Raw genomic sequence first — 19122 nt, 5'->3', positions numbered from 1 at the left:
AGAGGAACAAATATGAAACTCCCCATGCCAAACCTCCCACTCCTGGGCTTGCTGTGTGACCTGGGGCAAAGCTCTGCCCTCTCTGGCCTCCTGTTTACTCAAGAATCTGAAGCATACCTCCCTTAAAAGGGTCTTACCTTATTTCCTTGGAGCCCAGACAAGCTGAAGGAAGATCCCCTCTTTTTTGCTGAGTCCTCCCAGACCCTCCCCTCAGACATCAATGGGGGTCAGGAGCTTTGGGTGAGGTTGGCACCCCATTTATTGGAGAAGACCCCAGCACCCACCCCCTGAGGTCCTGGGGGCCTCGGCGTCTCCTCTGTTGTGAGTGCTGGGCCGGGGAGCAGAGTTCCCAAGAGTGAAGTCTGGTAGTTGACTGAGAGAGGAGCCTGGCTAGGCCCGGGGGAGCAGGAAGCCCTCTGTCCAGCTGGGCAACCCCCATGGGTCCCTGGTGCAGCCTGGGCCATGTGTCCAACGCATGCCCCTTCCCCCCACCCCGCAGAGGAGGGGCTGCGCCCCATCACACGCTGGTTCTGCAGGTCTGCACCCCTGTGAGGCTGCCCCGGTGGGGCATTGATTCTGTTGGGCCCTTGCTCCCAGCCTGGGTGACCCAGCGATAGCAGTCGGTAACTCGCTTGTTGGGTGCATGGGGGCCACAGCGGGTGCAGTACACGATGCCCAGTGCGAGTAGGACCACCAAGAAGACACATGTTGGCACCAGGAGTGCCACCAGCAGCCACCGGTCATCCCTCCGGCTGTGGCCTGCCATACTGGCCTCCCCCAGGGCTGTGGGGGCTGCTGAGGGCAGCCATGGGGCCACCTTGGAATCATGGGCACCCTCCCTTGGGACTTGTGAGGGTTTGGAATGGGGGTGTGTAGGGCTGGTTAGTGAGGTATGGTTAGTGGGGCTCCCAGGGGGCTCTGAGGTGAGGGTAGTGTGGAGGCCTGGGGGCTGGGTGGCAGCAGGCACAGGGACTTGGTGGGCAGGGAGCACAGGAGGTCTGGGAGTAGTGGTCAGAGGGGGCTGGACAGTTGAGGTAAGGGGAAGGTGGGTGGCCTGGCCTTTGAGGTCCAGGACATCTGGGGTTACAAGGGATTGATGGGAATTGGGAGTGGTAACCAGAGGAGTGTGGTTAGCAGGGATTTGAGGCAGATGAGTGGTGGTCTGGGTATCAGTGACCTGGGTGTCTGGAAACACAGGGGACTGATGGCCAGGGGACAGTTGAGGGTGTTTGGCAGAGATAACTGGGGGCTGGTGGGCAGGGGGCCATGCTGGGTGAGTGGCAGAGATAATGGGGGGTTGGTAGGCAGAGGACAGATCCGGATGGTTGGCTGAGATCATGGGGAACTGGTGGTCAGGAGGCAAAGCTGGATGCTTGTCAGGGATCATGGGGGGCTCAGGGGCAGGGGCCAGGGGTGGGTGTGTGGCAGAGATGATAGAGGGTCGGTGGGCAGAAGGCAATGTGGGGCGTGTGGCAGAGACCACCACGGGTCGGGTGACAGAGAGCACTGAGGAGTGGTAGGGGACCCTGGGAGCACTAAGTGGGGGTGGCCAGGTGGGGTCCAGGTAGGGCATCTGATGCTCTCTGTCCTCTGGGAAACTGGGTCTATAGGCCAGGCCAAAGTCGGGCAGCTGCGTGGCCTCCATCCATGGGATCCCAGGCACCTCCGTCCAGCTACCATCAAAGGTCTCCCAGGCCTCATGTTCATCCTCTTCATCATCCCCGTCATCCAGCAACTCATCCCCGAGGTCCTGGGAAGCCCGAGCACCCATGGCCCCCGCGGGGCTGCAGCTGATGCCGTCAGCCTCAAGCTCGTGGCCCTCCCTGCAGTAGCACTCAAAGCCACCGACATAGTTGACACACATCTGCTGGCACACGCCGGCGATCTGGCACTCATCTGTGTCCACGCAGCGGTGCGGCTCATCCTCGGCTGGCCGGAAACCCAGGCGACAGTGGCAGCTGTAGCCCTGTGGCCCACCAGGCTCACACTGTTGCTCACACGGGGCATGGGCACAGGGGTCCTCGCAGCTGTGCCCGTCTGCTGCCAGCCGGAAGCCCTCGGTGCAGCGACAGGAAACACGACCGTCCACCTCCTCCACACACTCGTGTTCGCAGCCCCCGTTGTCCGGGCCACAGCCGGTACCTGGGCACAAGGGCCCGGCCCGAGACCAGCCCACGCCCCCCTCAGGCTGCTTCACACAGAGCAGGGAGGCTTCTCTGCCAGCCTGGCACGGCACAGCAGCCACGGAGCCGAAGGGCAGCCACTCAAACTCGGTGGAGACCAGGTGGAAGGGCGTGGTGTAGACCGCCGGGCCCGCCTGGCCCGCCTCATCGAGCAACGCTGGGCAGGAGCCCTCGAAGCCGAACTGGCACAGGTAGCCGTCGACGGCCAGCGTGCACGAGCCCTCGAGCCAGCGATGCTCACCGCTGGCCTCAAGGGCAGCGCAGCGCTGGGCCGGGCAGGGCCCCCCCGTGGCCGGCTGGGCCCAGTTGGTGAAGGCCGTGTCCTGGTCTCCCGTGGTCCACGTGAAGCCGCGCAGCGGGCGCTGTGGTTGGCATTGCCGGGCCTGCCGCTGCAGGCCGATCCACAGCAGCCGGCTGGCGGGGCCGGGGCCCACCAGGCTGTCCACACGTTGGGCTTCCTCGGGGGTCCGCGGCGTGGCCAGGTCGCCCCCCAACTCGCGGCAGGCCCGCCAGGCTTCCAGGAAGGTGCGGCGCCGAGGGAAGAGTGCGTAGCAGCTGCCCGGGCCACAGATGGCCCGGGGCTCGGCCGCCCAGGGGGCCTGGCCCAGTGTGGGCGCCGCGGCCGCCCAGGCCAACAGCAGGCGCAGCAGCATCGCGATGCCCCCCAACTGGCCCGGGGCCGGCTCGCGGCCGCTCTTGACAGGGGGAGGGACCGGGGCCTCCGGCAGGCGGGCCGGGGGCGGGCCAGGGCTGGGCTCAGGCCTTGTAAGGAGTGGGCTGGGGCCGCTGCCAGCTCCCTGCTCCCGCTCCCCCGGGGCCGCCAGAGCAGGAAGCAGTCGGGCGGGGGGCAGAGGTGGGGGATGCTGGAGGGTAGGGGTTGGGGGAGGCGCAGCTCGCTCACTGGGAGTCAAGAAGAGGGGGAAACGCCTGTCCCGGATGCTGGAAGACCCTCAGAATATCCCGGCAGTCCGGGGCTCTTGGCAGTGGGGTGAGGTCCCCTCCCAGAGACTCGCCCGAGATCCAGTCGGGACACACCAACTTCATCACACTTGTGAACTGTCGCGGGGCCTAACCGCTCATCATATATGTAGAAACATGCTCTGTCTCATGCCCCTTACAGCACACACATGTACGTGTGCTCCTCTCCCCACTGGAGAGCACCCTCACAACACTGTCCCATCATCCCAGATCTGTACATACTCTGGCATGCTAGCCCTCTTAGCTACACATACATAGGTGGTGAGGCATCTACGTGCCCTAACACAAGACACCCCTCACGTTCACATGCAGGTCCTGAATGGGAACCACCTTGATCACGCAGGCACCAGGCATGGGCATCATCAAACCCTCATTTATAAACTAAACTCCTGCCTCAACCTCCTCCCACCCCCAAGCTTCCTGGCTCCAGCTGGACCAAGTGTGTGGGGGGAAGGAGGAGGAGCAGGGGGCTGCCCTCCCTTCACCTCTGCTCAGCCTGGGGCCCTGGGAACCTGGGCTTAGAGGGGGAGGAGGCAGCCCCCAAACAGGAAATGCTTCTCTGGGCTCCTGCAGCAGAAGGGCAGGGTGCATGGGGGAGGGGATGGGATGGGGGACTCGGCTGCACTCAGGGTGAGCAGGGCTGACTGGGAGGGAACTGACTGGTGAGAGGCCATGTATGGGCATGAAGCTCACAATGACACATACATGTGTATGTGACACAGGCGTCACATGTGTGGAGCCTTCCCTGCCTCCAGAGTCTGCTGCATGGGCCTGGCCAGGGTCCTCTTCCCGCCCCTCTTGGAGGCCTCTGGAGGTTTGTGCACTGAGCCCATCATCCAGGATGGTCCCTGGGGAGCTGGCTGTCAGATTAACCCGTGAACACCCACTGTACTCTTAGCAGAAGTTTGAGCCAGGGATGGGCACATGGAAGAGAGGTTCTGCCCCTCAGTGCTCTGCCACTGATGTGCTGTGTGACTGCTGGGAAGTCACTGACCCTCTCTGAGTCTCTGTTTTTCTTATCTACAAAATGGGGTAATATGTCAGGGCCTTTAGGCTCAGCAGGGCTATCGAATCACAGCATTCAGTGTTTGCAAATGTGCTTTGTCAGCTACAAAGCATGAGGCAAATGTTCCTTAATCTTCTGATCGAATCTTCTGGGTCGGGGGTGGGGGCCGGGCAGCTTTACTAATCACCTTACAGTGCCAGGGCTAGCTCTGCAGATATGGCCAGCTTCCCTGAAAACCAGGGCTTTTGAAGCACTTACTATATGCCTAGAAGGTTGTTCTTGAAAGGTCTACATCTCTGAAACGTATAGAATTATCCCCCTTCTCATGAGAGGAAAGTCAATCCTCATGAGAGGAAGGCAGGTCATCCTTCCCTTGGCTCAGGCCCAAAGCCTTGAGATCATCTTTGACTTCTCTTTCTCCCACACCCCACATCCAATCTCTCAGCAAATCCTGTTGGCTTCACCTTCGGAGTAGATCCACAATCTGACTGTTTCTCACCTTCTTTGCCACCCACCTCTGGCCTATGCCACTGGCCCCATCCATCTGGATCCTTGCAGCAGCCTCTCCTCTGGTCGTTGTCTTGCCTTCTCCATCCTGCCAGAGGGATCCCTTTAAAGCCCAAGACAGATCTGGTTACTCCCCTGCTCAGAACCCTCTGGGCCCCCAACGCACTCAGAAGACAGGCCAACGTCTTGGCCGTGACTTCCAGGCTGCTGTGGTCTGCCCCCAGACTTCTTACCCCACTCCCACTCACTCCTGCTCCAACTCCTCTGGCCTTGTGGCTGTATGTGAAACTCACCAGGTCCACGTCTAGATCTTACAGGGACTGCGTTGTATGTTGTAAGATGTTCAGCAGTATCCCTGCCTTCTACCTCGATGCCAGTAGCATCCCTCCAGTTGGGACGATCAAAAATGTCTCCAGACATTGCTTAATGTTATGTCCACCTCCACCCCACCCCCGCCCCGGGGACTACATCACCCCCAGTGGAGAACTCTTGCTCTAGCAGCTTGTGAGCTCCATGAGGGCAGCATCATTGTCTTGTTCCCTACTGTATCCCCAGAGCCTGGAAAGAGCCCTGCCCAGAGATGCTGCTCAGTAGGGTTTGTCTAATGAATGAATGAGACTCAGGTAAGTGAAGAACCTGGCCCAGGGCCATGCTGGGGGAATCTGGGATACCCACCTACTCCCCACACCTGCCCAGCCTTCCCCAGAAGTCACGTCATTTCAGAACAGGGAGATCCCTGGAAATCAGGAAACCTTTTTGCAGGTAGGGACACTGAGGCCCAGGGAATCTCAGAACTGGTCTGTGGCACGGCTGGAACTAGAGTGAAAGCTGCCTGCCTCTTGTTCCAGTTCTCTTTTTGCCGTGGTGTCCCCAAGGAGCCATCAGGCAGGGTCTGAGAGTTCAGCATGGCATCAAGACGTGAGGATGGGGGAGGCGGGACAGGAAGAAGGCAGAGCCTAGACAAAGTGCTGAGGTGGGGGAGCTCCAAGATGTGTCTGGAGACTACAAAGGACTCCACTGGGTCTGGAGTGAGGGACATCTAGAGAGAAAGTAAGTGAAGAGAGAATGTCAGAAAGGCGGTAGAAGCTTGGCTTGGAAGGCAGTAAGCTACCCCTAGAAGACTGGCCTCCATCGTGGGGACCACGGGAAAGAGGTATGATGGGAGTTCCCTGTAGCTGGTGTGTGGTGGGTGGAGGGGGGACAGGAGGCCAGGGACCAGTTAGGAGGTTGTTGCAATAGTCTGGGAGAGGGGAGGGAGCTGGCTGGAGAGCCGGGCAGCAGGGCGGGCCGGGCTGGGGGAGGCAGCCTCTGGAGGCTCCTTAGGGGCTGGCCAGAGCCTGATCCAAGGGTGTGGCGGGCCCAGTCATGATTCGGGCAATGGCCTGTGCTAGGGCGTCTGAGGGGAGGCTGTAAGCCGTCTGGCGAGTAGGCAGGTCAGAGCAGAGGTCAGGACTCCAGCCTCAGTTAGGGTGAGGGGTTGGGTGGCAGGCAAGAGAAGCAGGAGGAAGAGGCTCAAAGGCCAAATTCCAGATGATCTGGCTGGGCTGACGTGCAAGTAGAGGGACTGCTGGGTCAGGAGGGGGCGGGGGTAGAGATTGAGTGGGGCACCTCTGACCCCAACAAAACTAAGGGTTTTGTGGGTGGAAAATGAGGCTTGGAGCCACACCTGGATGCCTGGCATTCCCCTGCCCCCATGAGTTGGGAGAGGTGGAGTTGAGGCGGCCTAAGAATTTCCTACCCTAGTCAGGACAGTGACACAGTGCGCAGTGTCAGGGAGACAGAGAGGGACTGGTTGTGGTCTTACTGTTTCTGCCAGTCGCATTCGGTCTGGCTCATTTGCTTCCCCCATAGTGCAGAGAAGATGCTAACTGGTGCAGTAAATGCTTGGAGGATGGTGGGTGGATAGATAGATGGATGCCTGCATGGGTGACTGCATGAATGCATGCATGGGTGAGAGGGTGGTGAGAGGTAGGAGAGTGGGGGGACCCGTGGGTAGGTGGACCAACGGATAAGGGGTGGATGGATGTAAGGAGTAAGTGGGTGGGTGGATAGATGGCTAAGTGTATGGGTGTGTGGATGAGAAGGTGTTTAGAGGCATTTGGATACCGGGATTCAGGCAGAAGTGCTAATTCACAGTGAGCCACGCTGCGATGGGTGGTGTGCAGAATGCGACTCTGTAGATCTGTGGGGTGCAGTCCAGTGGGGGGAGGCAGGACCGCCAAGAGGACCGCTGGCAGGGATCACATGTGATGCTTCCTCGTTACCACAATCTGTTTTCTCTGTTGGGGCCTGAGGCCACAGTGTCTTCCTAGCAGGGGTGGAGACACAGCTCCGGACACCAAGCTCTCCCGGCAGTGTGGGTGAGGAGGCTGGAGTCCTCTGCTCTGATCATGGCCTTTATGGGGAGAGCTCACCTCAAAACGGGCTTGAAAACAGAAGCCCACTTCCCCAGAAGGAGCCTTGTGTTCCAGCTACTGGGACAAGCCAGACAGTGGTTTTGGATGCAATGTGTGGGCCCGTGGGGGTGGGGTGGGGGTGAAGGCGGCCTGCAGAGGGGTTGGCCCGAAGAGAGCCCCATGGAACAGCCAGGATGGGGGGGTTGAGTACGATTAGGGGGCGCCCCCTGGGCAGGCGTCCTAGAACCTTGGCACAGTTTGCTGCTGAGCCAGCACATTGCTTTGTGTGCAAATCACCTCCTTTCCTCCTTTTTCTTTTGTCCCCATCCCCCTACCTCCCTCCATTTCTAAATTCTTCCCAAACCACCCAGCCTGCAGGCTGTCAGGGAGGAATGGCCAACTAGTGGGCAGGAGGCGCCTGGTCTTGGGTGGGAGCCGCAGGAGGGGAGGTGGGAGGGGTCCCAGGGCAGGAGTGGGAAGGGAGGGCAGTGTGGGGGGAGGGCAGTGATTCTGGCCTCCTTCTCCTCCCCACGTGCTGGGGCCGCACCCTCTGTGCTTCTGGATGGGAGAGACCGCAGGAAGGGGGGTGGTGCTGGGGACCGGAGACGGGTGGGAGAGACACTTGGGGAAGGTGGGGTCCAGGAAGAAGGGATCCAGGGCCCTCGGGGGAGTAAGGGATTCCGACAGCTGGAGGGTCCTGGGAGGTGGACGTCACCTTGGAGAGAGACTGGGTATGCTGGTGGGTGTACCTGGGTGTCGTACATGAACGCGTGCCCATGAGTGTGTATGCTCGCGTGGGGCTGGCATGGCTGAGGGTGTCCACAGCTGTGTGTGTCCCCATGGGCCCACAGCTGTGAGGGGAGACCCTGGATGGCCCAGCCTGGGCACAGCTGGAGCCCCCGTCCCTCTCCTGGCAGATGCCTGACCTGAACATCTGGCCACATCTGCCCACAAGGATGGGAGTCCTGGAGCCCACCTCGGAGCTAGAAGGGCCCAGCTGTTCTGCTCGGTGTGCTCACAGCTCAGAGAGGGACAGGGCTTGCCCCAGGTCACAAGGGAGGCAGAGCAGGAGCTACGGGAGTTTGGGGTTCCCAGGAGGGGCTGGCTTCCTGGCCTTCCTCTGCTGCTCCCTGGCTGTGAGGCTTCGTGGAGAGCCTGTGAGGCTGCCCTGACCTGGCTGCAGCTGCCTCATCTGTGGGAGAGGCCTGTGTGCTCCCGAGGCATCTGGGAGAAGCCTGGTACCTAGGGTGACCGACCTGCCCCAGTTTGCTGAGGACTCTGCCTGTGTCAGCACTGGAAGTCCCAGATGCTGGGAACCATCCTGGCCCCCGAGCAAACAAGGATGGTTTTGCTGTGTCACCAGGAATGTTTCTTTCTTTTTCTTTCTTTTTTTTTTTTTTTAAGATTTTATTTATCCATGAGAGACACAGAGAGAGGCGGAGACACAGGCAGAGGGAGAAGCAGGCTCCCTGCAGGGGAGCTCGATGTGGGACCTGATGTGGGACCCGATGTGGGACCCGATCCCAGGTCTCCAGGATTACACCCTGGGCCGAAGGCAGGCGCTAAACCACTGAGCCACCTGGGGATCCTCATGGAATGTTTCTTTTTCCACCGTGTCCTTCCCACTGCTACCCCAGTGGCAGCATCCCGCACCTGGAACTTGCCCTCTTCTTCCTGTCCTCTCGCCGTCCCAGGGACCTCTGGAGTCTCACTGTCCTTCACACTGTTTCCGGTGCTGTTCCCTCTCTGTTCCCTCTCTGTCACAGGCATCTCCAGTGCGGCACTCTCTGGGGTCTCTCTGTCTCCTCTCCCGTCCCTAGGATTATCACCTTATTGGTTTCTCCAGTCTGTCTCTCTGTTCTCTGCCCACTTCTGGATCATCCCTCTCTGCCTCTGGCGTCTGCCTCCCTGTCTCCCCATTCCTGTTCCAGTGTCTCTGGCTCCCCACCTTCCCTGGGTGGTCCAGGCCTCCCTCCTCTCTCCCGGCACGCACCCCCAGGGCTGGCTAGGGTGGGAGCCAGGTCTGGGGGCTGTGACCAGGCCGGGAAGGGGAACCCAAACAGACATGATATTTATGTTAGGACTTCAAAGTGGAGCAGAGCCTGAGGCAGGCTTGGTGGAGGCCAGTGTGGGTAGGAGAGGGGAGGAGGGTGGTAGCAAAAGCTCAGGCCCCTCCCTGGTGAGGGTCTCCTTGTGGACACTTATCTCCCCCATGGGACACAGACCTAGAGTGGGGACAGAACAGGCTATTTTGGTGCAGAGTTCTAAGAAAGGCACTTCCTGTGCATGCGTGCATGCACGCGTGCACACACAGACACACACACCCTCCTGCCTCCAGCCCCATCCTTTCTTCCTGTCACCCTGCAGGAGCAGCTGGATCCTCTGAGCATCAGCCCAGCCAGGGAGGCAGGGGGCTCAGGAGGTGGCAGGAGCAGAGAGCTCCATCTCAGCAGGAAAACAGCCCTGGCGCTGGGACAGCTGTGTGTTCTCCGCTTTCTGGCAGAGGCCTCGCCTGGCAGGGCAGTGAGGGTCTGTAACCCTATCAGCCCCGACTGGGCCAGCCCCGTCCAGCCCTTCAGGGCCTCTGGGGTCCACCCCAGCTGCCTGCTTGAGGGCCTAAGGAGCCGTGAAGGTCACCCCACCCTTGCCCCCCACCCTTGGCCTAACCCCTGCTAAAGACACCCAGCTGCTGGGGCTGGGAAGGCTTGGGGTCAGGGGCCCAGGCCCTAGTGGGGAGGGCGGGAGGGGCTGATTGTCTCATCCTGCAGCTCAGCTCTGCGTCAGTCCTAAGCTCCTCCCAGGAGCCAGACCAAGCAGACACCCCTCATGCTGGGCCATCCCTCAGGAAGCCCACTCCCATACTAGAGGCCTGCTCTGGACTCAAGATGCTTTCTAGTGTGAAGCCCACCCAGGCCCCTCAAAGCCCCAGCCCCTGGGTCATTACCCTCACCCACCCAGATCCTCCCCAGGCGCTTCCCGTGAATCACTCAGGCTGGAATCTGATGAGCTCAGGCCTCCCCGCCCAGTACTGCCGGCCTCTGCCTCCTTCCTGGCCAGTGGGCTTGCCACACCCCCCACAGGGGTCTTCTCAGCAACTCACAGCCCCCACCAGGGTCCACCATGGACTGGAATGGCTGAGTGTGGCAGGGATAGGCCAGGGCTGGAGTGAGATTAGTCAGAATAAGGGCTTGGACCTCGGGCAGCCCAGGTGGCTCAGCGGTTTAGCGCCGCCTACAGCCCAGGGTGATCCTGGAGACCCAGGATCAAGTCCCACGTCAGGCTCCCTGCATGGAGCCTGCTTCTCCCATATTATTAAATAAATAAAACCTTAAAAAAAAAAAGGGCTTGGACCTCTTCTGCATGATCAGAAGTATTAAAGTCTGCGTGTGTGTGTGTGTGTGTGTGTGTGTGTGTGTGTACGTACACTTCCTATGCCCGTGCAGAGTGAGAAGGAAGCCCACGTGCCGTGTCTGAGTGGGGGACTTGGCTGTGGCAGTGGCAGTGCTACAAGGGTAGGTGTGTGTTATGGAATCCCTGTGTGGCAGTCATCACATGTCTCTGTATCAGCCTCTTCCCATGTATGTGTGTCACGGAGTCACATTCTGAACCATGGTGGCAGGGAGGGTGTTGAGGGAATGTCTCTGAGTTTGCAGATCTAAGGGTGTCTGTAGGGTGGGGCTCAGAGGAGCGGCCTATGTGTGTGTCACTGTGTCCCATCCCGCAGGCCATGAATGGCTAACAGTCTCCTGGTGTTCCTGACGTTCTGAGTGTTCCTGTTAAGGCTGGGGGTGCCTAGGTGTTCGGTACATGACCGTGGCATGCAGGGTGCCACAAATTCTGCGCACAAACATGAGTCAGGATGTTTCTGTATTCAATCGGGGAGGGGGTTGGTGAACATGGATCACAAGACCACAGCAGGGTGTTAAATGCTCTGTGTTGAAGGCAAGTGATGGTGGTGGGTGGGTGTCAATGACTACCTTTCTCCCCAGCCTCCCAGGGCCCCTCTCAGGCCACCCAGCTCTCCTTCCCAACCTCTGTTGGCAGGACTCCTTTCAGAAGACAGGCCTAGGACCCTACTGTGGGGGATGGCCCCCGGCGCCCCCGCCCCTCTCCCCCCGCCTGGCACCAGGCTGAGAGCCTGGGGGTCCCCGGCGGCCTCCTGCCTGAAGGAGGCCGGCAATGCGCCTGGGAACGGGTGTGCTCGCCCCCTGGCGGCAGCAATGGAGGATGCGCCGCCGCCTCCCCAGGAATTCGGAGGAACTGTTTAGGCTGCGTATTCCTCAATCAATCATTACACGTACATCTACTGAGTGCCAGTTCCGGGCCAGGCATTGTTCTAGGCGCCCGAGATTTGGAGGCGAACAAGGCTGACTTGGCTCTGACCTAGTGGGGAAGACAGACCGGGAGCTGTGGTGACTCTAGGGGTGATGAGAGCAACATTTCCAAGCCAGGAAAGGACTTGGCTGCTGCTTGAGAGCGAAACTCTGCCTTCCAGCCCTGCTCTGCAGCAGTGGGTGCTGGGCAAGGTGCGGCACCTCTTGGTGACTTCCTCTTCCAAAAGGCCAAAGGTGGGAGGCAGCGTCAGGAAGGGGCAGTCCTGAATCCCAATGCACACACAGGGCATGCTGTTCTTGCCAGATCACACTCATTTCCCTCTGCCTGGGGCTGAGGGTGCTTGGTGCTTGGTCCATTAGGACGCAGGAGAGTATTGCCGAGAGGATGAGTAAACGAGTGCTTCTGTGTTGGAGGATTGCAGAATCTGAAGCTCCACAGAACTTGGCAACCCAGCTCTTTGCCCTTTACTAAACTACTTGCCCTGAGCAAGCCTGTTTCCTCATCTGTAAAATGGGGATAGGTCAGTCTTATATTGGCCTACCATTGCCTGCCCTGCTCAGAGTCCCAGCCCCTGTATGGTGACCCTTGATCATGTTGAGTTATTCGGCCTCGGCTCCTGACCAAGCAGAATGTCTTGAGAAGATAAACTAAAAGGCTCAGTAGCAAGTAGGGCCTGGTAGTGCTCTGATGAGCCACTGTGAGGAGTGTGCTGAATTCCCAGAGCCAGAAATTGGGACTGAGCACAGCTAGGGGAGCCCTTAGGAAGGGGCTTGCAGAGGCCCCTAAGGAAGGGGCTCAGAAGCCTCTGCCAGCGCCAGTTCCCATGACATGAGCTCCACATCTGGCCCTGGGGTTCTACGTCTTCCTCTGGAACTGAACTTGAGGCATCCTGTGTTTGGCTCCCAGAACCCAGGCCTCCCTTAACCTCCCAGCTCCCCACCTCACTGCCCTTCACTCTTATTTATCAAACTCAAATCAGGGGACAACATTTATTGAGTGTCTCCGTAGTGCCCAGTGCTGTGCAAGGCACTGAGGTGTGGGCATGGGATGGGGAGGGAGGACATACAAAAGGGGAGACTCCCTATCAGCAAAAAGCGTGGAGTGGTGGGTGAATATGGGGTGGGAAGAGCTGCTGGTGGCCCAGTGAAAAATTTGGGAGCCCTGCACCCAAATCTGTATCTGGACTGTCTGAAATCCCAACGTCCAGGATTTCTCTCTTCCGGTTGTCATTGTCTGTCTGACATGCGGGCTGATGTCCTTTTGTGCTCAGCACTGAGGGAGACTGGCTGGGGTCTTCCTTCCACCAGGGCCAGGTGTATAGTGATCCCCATGGAGTTAGCGTCCCCCATATCCCCGATTCCAAGGGAGCTGAGGGCCCACAGCACCGGCCTCTGCCCCGACCCCTGGTTGCCTGGTGGCTGCCAGAGTATAGAGCCTATGACCACCTAACTCTGTGGGGCCCTGGAGCCGCCCTCGCCCCTCTGAATTACCCACTCTGCCACTTCCTGGGCTACACGCACCCTCTTGTGGTCGTTACTGGCATCTTCTTTGCTCTGATTTGCTCCCAGCTCTGCCCCTCCCCCCCACTTTGGGGCTGTAGGGCATTAGGATTAATTTATTGGTGACTTAGACTAGAGGGTGTCTTTGGAACCTGACACCTGGTTTGGGTGGGGAACGCTTAATGGCTGACTGTGCAATCAATATCTCTGTAGTCACTTCCCCAAACCTCAGTGTGTAATAAACGGTGCCCAGCCTCCCGTGGAGCTCTTGTGAGGCCCAGAAGAGTCTAAGTGCAGAGAAAATAGTTTCCAAGCACCCTTCCATTTGAGAAGCCTGTCTCCCCTGTTCAAGTCCCCTGGCTGCCAGAGTGTCTGGCAGAGTGTCCCATCTTGAGGATGGACTGGGGTCTGGGTGATCCTCCGGCTGGGATCTCAAGGATCTCCTCTAGAATCACAGACAAGTGCTGCATACAACAGACCCTTCAGTGAATGCATACAACAGACCCTCAGAGGGGGTGTTGCTAACAGCACACCCCCACCCTCTCCTTCCCTCTAGTCTGAGCTCTGCTTTGCATCAGAACCATCCATTTGACCCCTGGAGGACTTCTGGGAGAAGGCAGGACAGCAACAGCACCCCCTCTTTCTAGGTGAGGACACTGGAAGACTGGCATTGCTAGTTTTCCAGGTGGGCTAAGGCCAGACTGGGCTCTGAGCCCTTGTGGGGTCCCTGAATCCTCCTGACACCCAAAAGCAGGTGAAGCCTTCTGGGGCCTTGAAGCCCCAAGCCAGGAGGGGCTGCCAGCACAGCGCCTCTGCCCCACTGCTGCCACTGCCAGAGGCTGGGCCCCTGTTGGGTTTGTCCCTTACCGGCACTCTGGCTACTAAAGGCTGGTTGGCCTCCAGCTGGGAGGGAAGGGCAAGAGGCAAAGAGCCTTAACCCTTGGTGTGGGGTCCCTCAGATCCCCTCAGCTTTATTCCAGTGTTCCATTATAGCCAGTCCAGGCACCACTCCTGCAGGTGTGATCACAGAGATGAGTATCAGACAGAGGGTGGCACGCCCAGGAGTGGCCTGGGGTGGGGAAGCCTGAGAGGGGTGGGCCTGAGAGACATTCCCAGCAGGCTGAGTTTTACATCCCAAATGACCGGTCTGGCCCCTTCCAGCTACTCCTCTGCTGCCTCAGCCTCTGGCCCCCCTGGCTGAGCAGGGCCCTCCCTGGCCTGGCCCATACCTCCCTCCGCCCTTTCAGTAATTGTCTCAGACTCTCCTCTGCTGTCCTCGGGACTGGCTTTGACCTTGAGGGCCCCATCTCCCTGGCGTCCTCCCACCTCCTCCCTGCCCCCTGCCTCTGGCTGCCCACTGCGGACTTCTGGCGTAGCCCTAGGTGTGGTCTCCTGGGCCTCAGGCTGCTCTGCCCTGCGATAGACCAGGTAGCTGGTTGTGGGAAGCCTGTGGGCCAGGGCTCCAGGGGGCAGGCAGTGGTAGCCCTGCTCCTTGTATAGGAAGAGGCGAAATGTGTCAGGCTGGGTCACTCGGAACTTGGTGGCACAGAGCTGGCTCAGGGTGGCAATCGAGGCCCCTGGGGGCACTGCCAGGGTCTTGGAGGTACAGCCGCTGCTGGGGTCCTGATAGGCTACTCGGAGGAGGTGCTGTGTAGAAGGAAAGCAAGAGTTCGATCCTGCCTGGCATATATCTGGCTGCAAAGCCTGAGGTCCCAGGGTAGGCTCTTTGGGGCAGGGTGGGGTGGTATAAATCCAGTGGTAGAGCCAAGAGACAAAAGCTGTTTGGACAAGGTGAGTTTCAAGCTGGGCTCAGAGGAAAGGAGAGATCTGCCTTGGCTAGCGGCTGGAAGGGTGGCCCCAGCAGGTCTCTAGAGCCCAACAACCAGACTCAGAGCCTACCTAAGGCTAAGCCTGGGCCCTAAGCGCATATACTGTGTCAACTCGTTTAATCCGCACATTGACCCCAGGAGGCAAGTACTGTAACCTCATTTTATAGATGAGGAAGCCAAGGCACAAAGAGGTTACATAACTTGCCCAAGCTCCTGCAAACAGAAAGTAGCAGAGCCAGGATTTGAACCTGGCATCTGGCTATGGGGTGTGAACTCTTAACAAAGTCTAGGAACAGTCCCTTGACTGGATGGAGAGGAGGGTAGGGGGAGCATGGGCTGGGAGCCTCACTCCATGGGAGGGAAGAGCCCTAGGCGGAGGCCAGAAGTCAGGATGTGGGGCTTGAGCTTGCCACCATGTCATACCTCAGTTTCCTCAGTCTGTAAGATGGGCATATACTAATGGTCCCAATTTGGAGTTTCTATGAAGCTGCAGGGCTGAGCCCCTAGAGTCACAGAGCATGGTGCTGGCACACAGAATGCACCCTCTCGAGAAAGGTTAGGGTTTGAGGTTTGGTCCCCATAGGGTGCCATGTCTATGACAGGGTGATATAGGACTAGCCTCTCCCTTGTTGGGTCTCACTAGGGGAAGGGGGAGACTGTGCAGGGTGATGCCAAACCCCCCCCTCTGCCCTGTGCTGGGGCTGGGCAGCTCAGCAGATGGGGTGGATGCCCAATTACCTGGAAGCTGTGGGTGGCAGGCAGGCGGCGCTGCTCCCAGAGGCTGAGGGAGCGCTGTAGCTCCTGTGAGGGGCTCAGGGGGACGGTGTGGGCCTGGTCCAGGCCACTCAGCAGGGCCAGGCTGGCTGATAGGCTGGTCAGGTAGTAACCGCCTAGGACACAAGGGGAAGAATGCAGCTCAGGCTAGGCGTAGGTGACACTTCGCCACCCCCCACCACTTAATGGGGACCGTGCAGCCCCTGAGGCAGCCTGGTCCCACACAGGCAGGTGGAGGAGCTTCCTCACCCTCTCCGGTAAGCAGGGTGGGCTCCAGCAGTTCTGACATGTACTCAGCCTCCAGCAGCAGCTCAGGAAGGTCGCACTGGGCCAGGACGAGGCTTAGCAGTGGGAGGAACTCATCTGCCCCTGCGCCCTCCCCTGTGGGGTGACAGGGGAGGAAGCTTCAGACTCCTCTGGGGCCCCAGGGTCAGAGTCCACTCCTTGTCTCAGAGAGGGACCCTTCCCTCCACCTGCTGGGCCTTGGGTGAAGTGGTCTCCATGGCAACCACAGACAGAGGCTGAGGAGAGGGTGCTCTACTCTCTGGGCCTCAGCTGTACCATCTGTGAGATGGGAGTGTTGGGCTCACTTTTCCCCCTGCTGTGCCATTCTGGAGTCTCAGTGGGAGGCTGCCTCTGCCGCAGCAGGGGGCTGGCTGGTAGTGGGAGGAGGGGGCATACCCGCCTGGGTCCTCAGGGCTGTGTAGAGCAGCTGGCAAGCCTGCAGGAGCCGCTTGACCTGGGCACTGGGTGAGTAGGCACGGAGCAGCTGCAGCAGCTTCTGGTGCACCTGCTCCATTTCTACCGGGGAAGGCAGGCTCACATGGGACCCGAAGGCTCCAGGGCCCTGGGCACGGGCCAGGCGGAGGCCTTCAGCCAGGCGGCCCAGGGAGCCATTGGCAGAAAGCCGGTGGCGCAGGCGGGAGGCCAGGATGGGCCGGAGAGGTTTGAGCACGGAGCGGTGCAGCGACTTCTCCAAGATGTGCTCTGAGGAGGAGAGGCGGGCAGGGTCAAGGGGAGCAGGGCGCAAGTGGGGGCCAGAGTCCCCGGGAGGGGGGTGCAGCCAGAGGGGGAGAGAGATGAAAAGGAGGAGGAATCTCTGGGTGAGACGGGAGAATAGTGGGAGAGAGGTGGGGAACGCGAAGAGCTGGAATTATAGACTCTGGGGCTGAGCCCGTGGAGCCCGGGGCCAGGGTCTCACCCAGTCTCTCGGGCGGCAGCAGCTTCTCAGGGCCCAGCTCTGCACTCAGCATGGCCCGAGCCCGGCTCAGCGCCTCTCGGACATCCTGCAGCTCTCGGGGCTCAGGGCCAGCCCGCACCTGGGTCAGGAGGTCCTGCACCAGCTGGCCCACAGCCGTCTGTCGGTCCTGCATCAGAGCTGTGGCCACCCGGCCCACCTGCCGCTCAGGCGCCAGCAGGGAGCAGAAGGCTGCGCTCATGGACCGCAGCAGGGGCCTCCGGTGGCCCAGGCGGGGTGAGGTTGCCGGGCTTCCGTGAGCCCTGGGCGCCCCCTCCTCTTCCGAGCTGCTGGGGGAGCCGCAGTCTACCTCCCGGAGGGAGGGTAGGGGTGGGAGGCTGGGGCTGGCGCCCCCTGGAACACAGTACCCCACTGAGCTCTCTCTTCGCAGAAGTTGGCGAGGGGGTAACCTGTCTGTCTGGCTGGGGGCTGCACCTGGCAGAATGGGGACCGGGGGAGGTGGCACAGCGGGTGGAGACAGAGGGCTGGAGGTCTCCGTGGACACACGCACTTTGAAGCTCCTCTTGAATTTCTCCCGCTTGGTGGGGCCCAGGTCCCCTGGGAACAGGGGATTGAAGAAGCACAGGGCGGCTCCCGTACCCTGGTCCAGCTCTTGTGGGGGCCGGGGCTTCAGCCGGGGCAGCAGCTGGTCTTCAGATGGGCCCTGCTGAGCCCTGGTGTTGAGGGAGGAGCTCCAGAACTCTAGGGAAGAGACACCAATTGGGGCCTCGGGGAGGTTTGGGGAGTTGGGCCCAAATGAGGGAAAGGCACTGACTCAGGCCTTGCGTCCACGTGCCTTCCTTTCCTTCTTGGCCTCAGCTTGTCCATCTGTGCAATGGGTAGCAGAAGAGCCCTTACCAATGCCCAGATGGGAGATGGCTTCCAGTTCCTTGTGGGTGGCTGCCTGGCAGATGGCTCTGGGGAGCTGCAGTGGGAGGAGGAGGATGTCTCTGAGGCCAGAGAGAGAAAGAGAAAGCCAGGGGTGAGGGATGCTCAGGGCACTGGGGGCTGACAGGACCTGCAGAGGTTGGGAGGACAGGATGTCCCAGGGACCTGGGACCAACAGACACCAGGCACCCTGCAGCCAGGCTTACCGGGTATGGCAGTAGGCGCAGATGAGCTGGACCAGGTCTGGGAACGTGAGTTCTGAGCCCTCCAAGGAGACGCCTGAGGGATGGGAAGTGCGGTTGTTCTCCAGAAAACACCCCTGTGCCCGGCCCTGACTGCTTCCAGCCCCTTCCCCCCAGGCCAGTCCTGCTCACCCCCAGGGCTCTCCTGGATGTAGTGGCTAGAGACAAAGGAGGGGCCACTGGCCTCCGGCAGCCGCACGCACAGGGCCTGGCACCCGCGAGTGTTAGATTTCCGCACAAGGAACATCTGCAAGGGACAGGGGTTGGAGGCTCGGGACCTCCGTGTCCAGCCTTCCCCCCCCACCCCCGCCTCCGCTGGCCAGTCCCAGGGTCAGGGGCCAGACTCACCCCCGGGGGCTCGGTCCTCAGCACATGCAGTGCAGCCGCCGCGTTGGCCCGCAGCTGCAGCCACACGGGCCGCGTGAGCAGCAAGCGCTCCCGCAGGCTCACGGTGCGCCCGGGCCGCTGGGGCCCAACTGTCTGCCACCCGCTGGCCCCGGGCACATCATACAGTGGGTCCTGGGCTGGCCTAAAGGGTGGGCACCAGATCTGAGCAGGGGCCCAGGGGGTGGGACCCTTGCCCAACCCTTTCCCCCCACCTCTGCCCTGGGATAGACCCTGCTCTGCCATCCCTCCCTGTCCCACGGGGCTGCCCTTCCAACTTCACTAACTTTTCTCTCTCCGGGTGCCCAGGTGTGAAGTTGGAGAGGCTGGGCGCTCCAAGAGGTCCAGCCCCTGGCTCCCCAGGGGTTTCCATGGCTGGGAGCTCCTTTGGTTTCTCCGGGTTTCTCCCAGGACTCAGGAAGAGAATCCAGCCCCCAAGGCAAGAGCGCTCACATTCCCAGCAGTGAGTAACACTTCCTGAGGGCGGTTCGCCCTGTCACGCCCCGCCAGTTAACTCTTGTGTGTCCCCTTAGCCCGGGCAGTGCCCGCTTCCTCTGTGTTCAGGCCCAGCCTCAGGGAGCAAGGGTCCTCTCCGTGCAGTGCCACTCCACGAGCCCCGGCTGTGGGGCTGCCACCTCCACACAGTGCATCCTGAAGCCTCACCAGCCTCCTCGAGGCACACGAGCAGGCGGGAAGGGGTTAAGCTGGGCTCATCTGGGTCCCACAGGCCCAAGTTTGCCCATGGGGCACCTTTAATTAATTTTGTGGTTCACTGCTCATTTGTGTGCCCCCCCTGCCCCCCCCCCCCCCCCCCGTCAGCCCAGTGGGAGGGCACCCCCTACTGGTCACAGATGACTCATTCTC

The 19122-nt window shown here is 60.3% G+C and overlaps 2 protein-coding genes across 2 annotated transcripts; both read right to left on the bottom strand.

Moving 5' to 3' along the window:
• Positions 1-241: 241 nt before the first annotated feature.
• On the bottom strand, positions 242-2868 carry CD248 (CD248 molecule). Its single transcript, XM_041723595.1, has one exon. It carries the CDS (start codon positions 2834-2836, stop codon positions 518-520), a length of 2319 nt encoding a protein of 772 aa, XP_041579529.1. The 5' UTR covers positions 2837-2868; the 3' UTR covers positions 242-517.
• Positions 2869-12386: 9518 nt separating this feature from the next.
• RIN1 (Ras and Rab interactor 1) lies at positions 12387-19066 on the bottom strand. Its single transcript, XM_041722270.1, has 10 exons — positions 18546-19066; positions 18223-18403; positions 18007-18121; positions 17839-17911; positions 17603-17694; positions 16709-17446; positions 16189-16494; positions 15757-15888; positions 15472-15623; positions 12387-14551 (listed from the first exon to the last, which is right to left on the bottom strand). The coding sequence occupies exons 1-10, from the start codon at positions 18629-18631 to the stop codon at positions 14066-14068; spliced, it is 2361 nt and encodes a 786-aa protein (XP_041578204.1). The 5' UTR covers positions 18632-19066; the 3' UTR covers positions 12387-14065.
• Positions 19067-19122: the final 56 nt, after the last annotated feature.

Source organism: Vulpes lagopus, chromosome 11 (assembly GCF_018345385.1).
Source record: "Vulpes lagopus strain Blue_001 chromosome 11, ASM1834538v1, whole genome shotgun sequence".
Classification (NCBI taxonomy): domain Eukaryota; kingdom Metazoa; phylum Chordata; class Mammalia; order Carnivora; family Canidae; genus Vulpes; species Vulpes lagopus.
This window is presented reverse-complemented; position numbering and strand designations above follow the sequence as displayed.

What these genes read in the sequence shown, in the direction of transcription:
- RIN1 (XM_041722270.1), bottom strand. Translation starts at nt 18,631, where the DNA reads ATGGAAACCCCTGGGGAGCCAGGGGCTGGACCTCTTGGAGCGCCCAGC. An exon ending in CATCCAGGAGAGCCCTGGGG is followed by an intron (nt 17,912 to 18,006) that starts GTGAGCAGGACT and finishes CCCATCCCTCAG; the next exon opens with GCGTCTCCTTGGAGGGCTCA. An exon ending in CTGCCACCCACAGCTTCCAG is followed by an intron (nt 14,552 to 15,471) that starts GTAATTGGGCAT and finishes CCTTCTACACAG; the next exon opens with CACCTCCTCCGAGTAGCCTA.
- CD248 (XM_041723595.1), bottom strand. Translation starts at nt 2,836, where the DNA reads ATGCTGCTGCGCCTGCTGTTGGCCTGGGCGGCCGCGGCGCCCACACTG.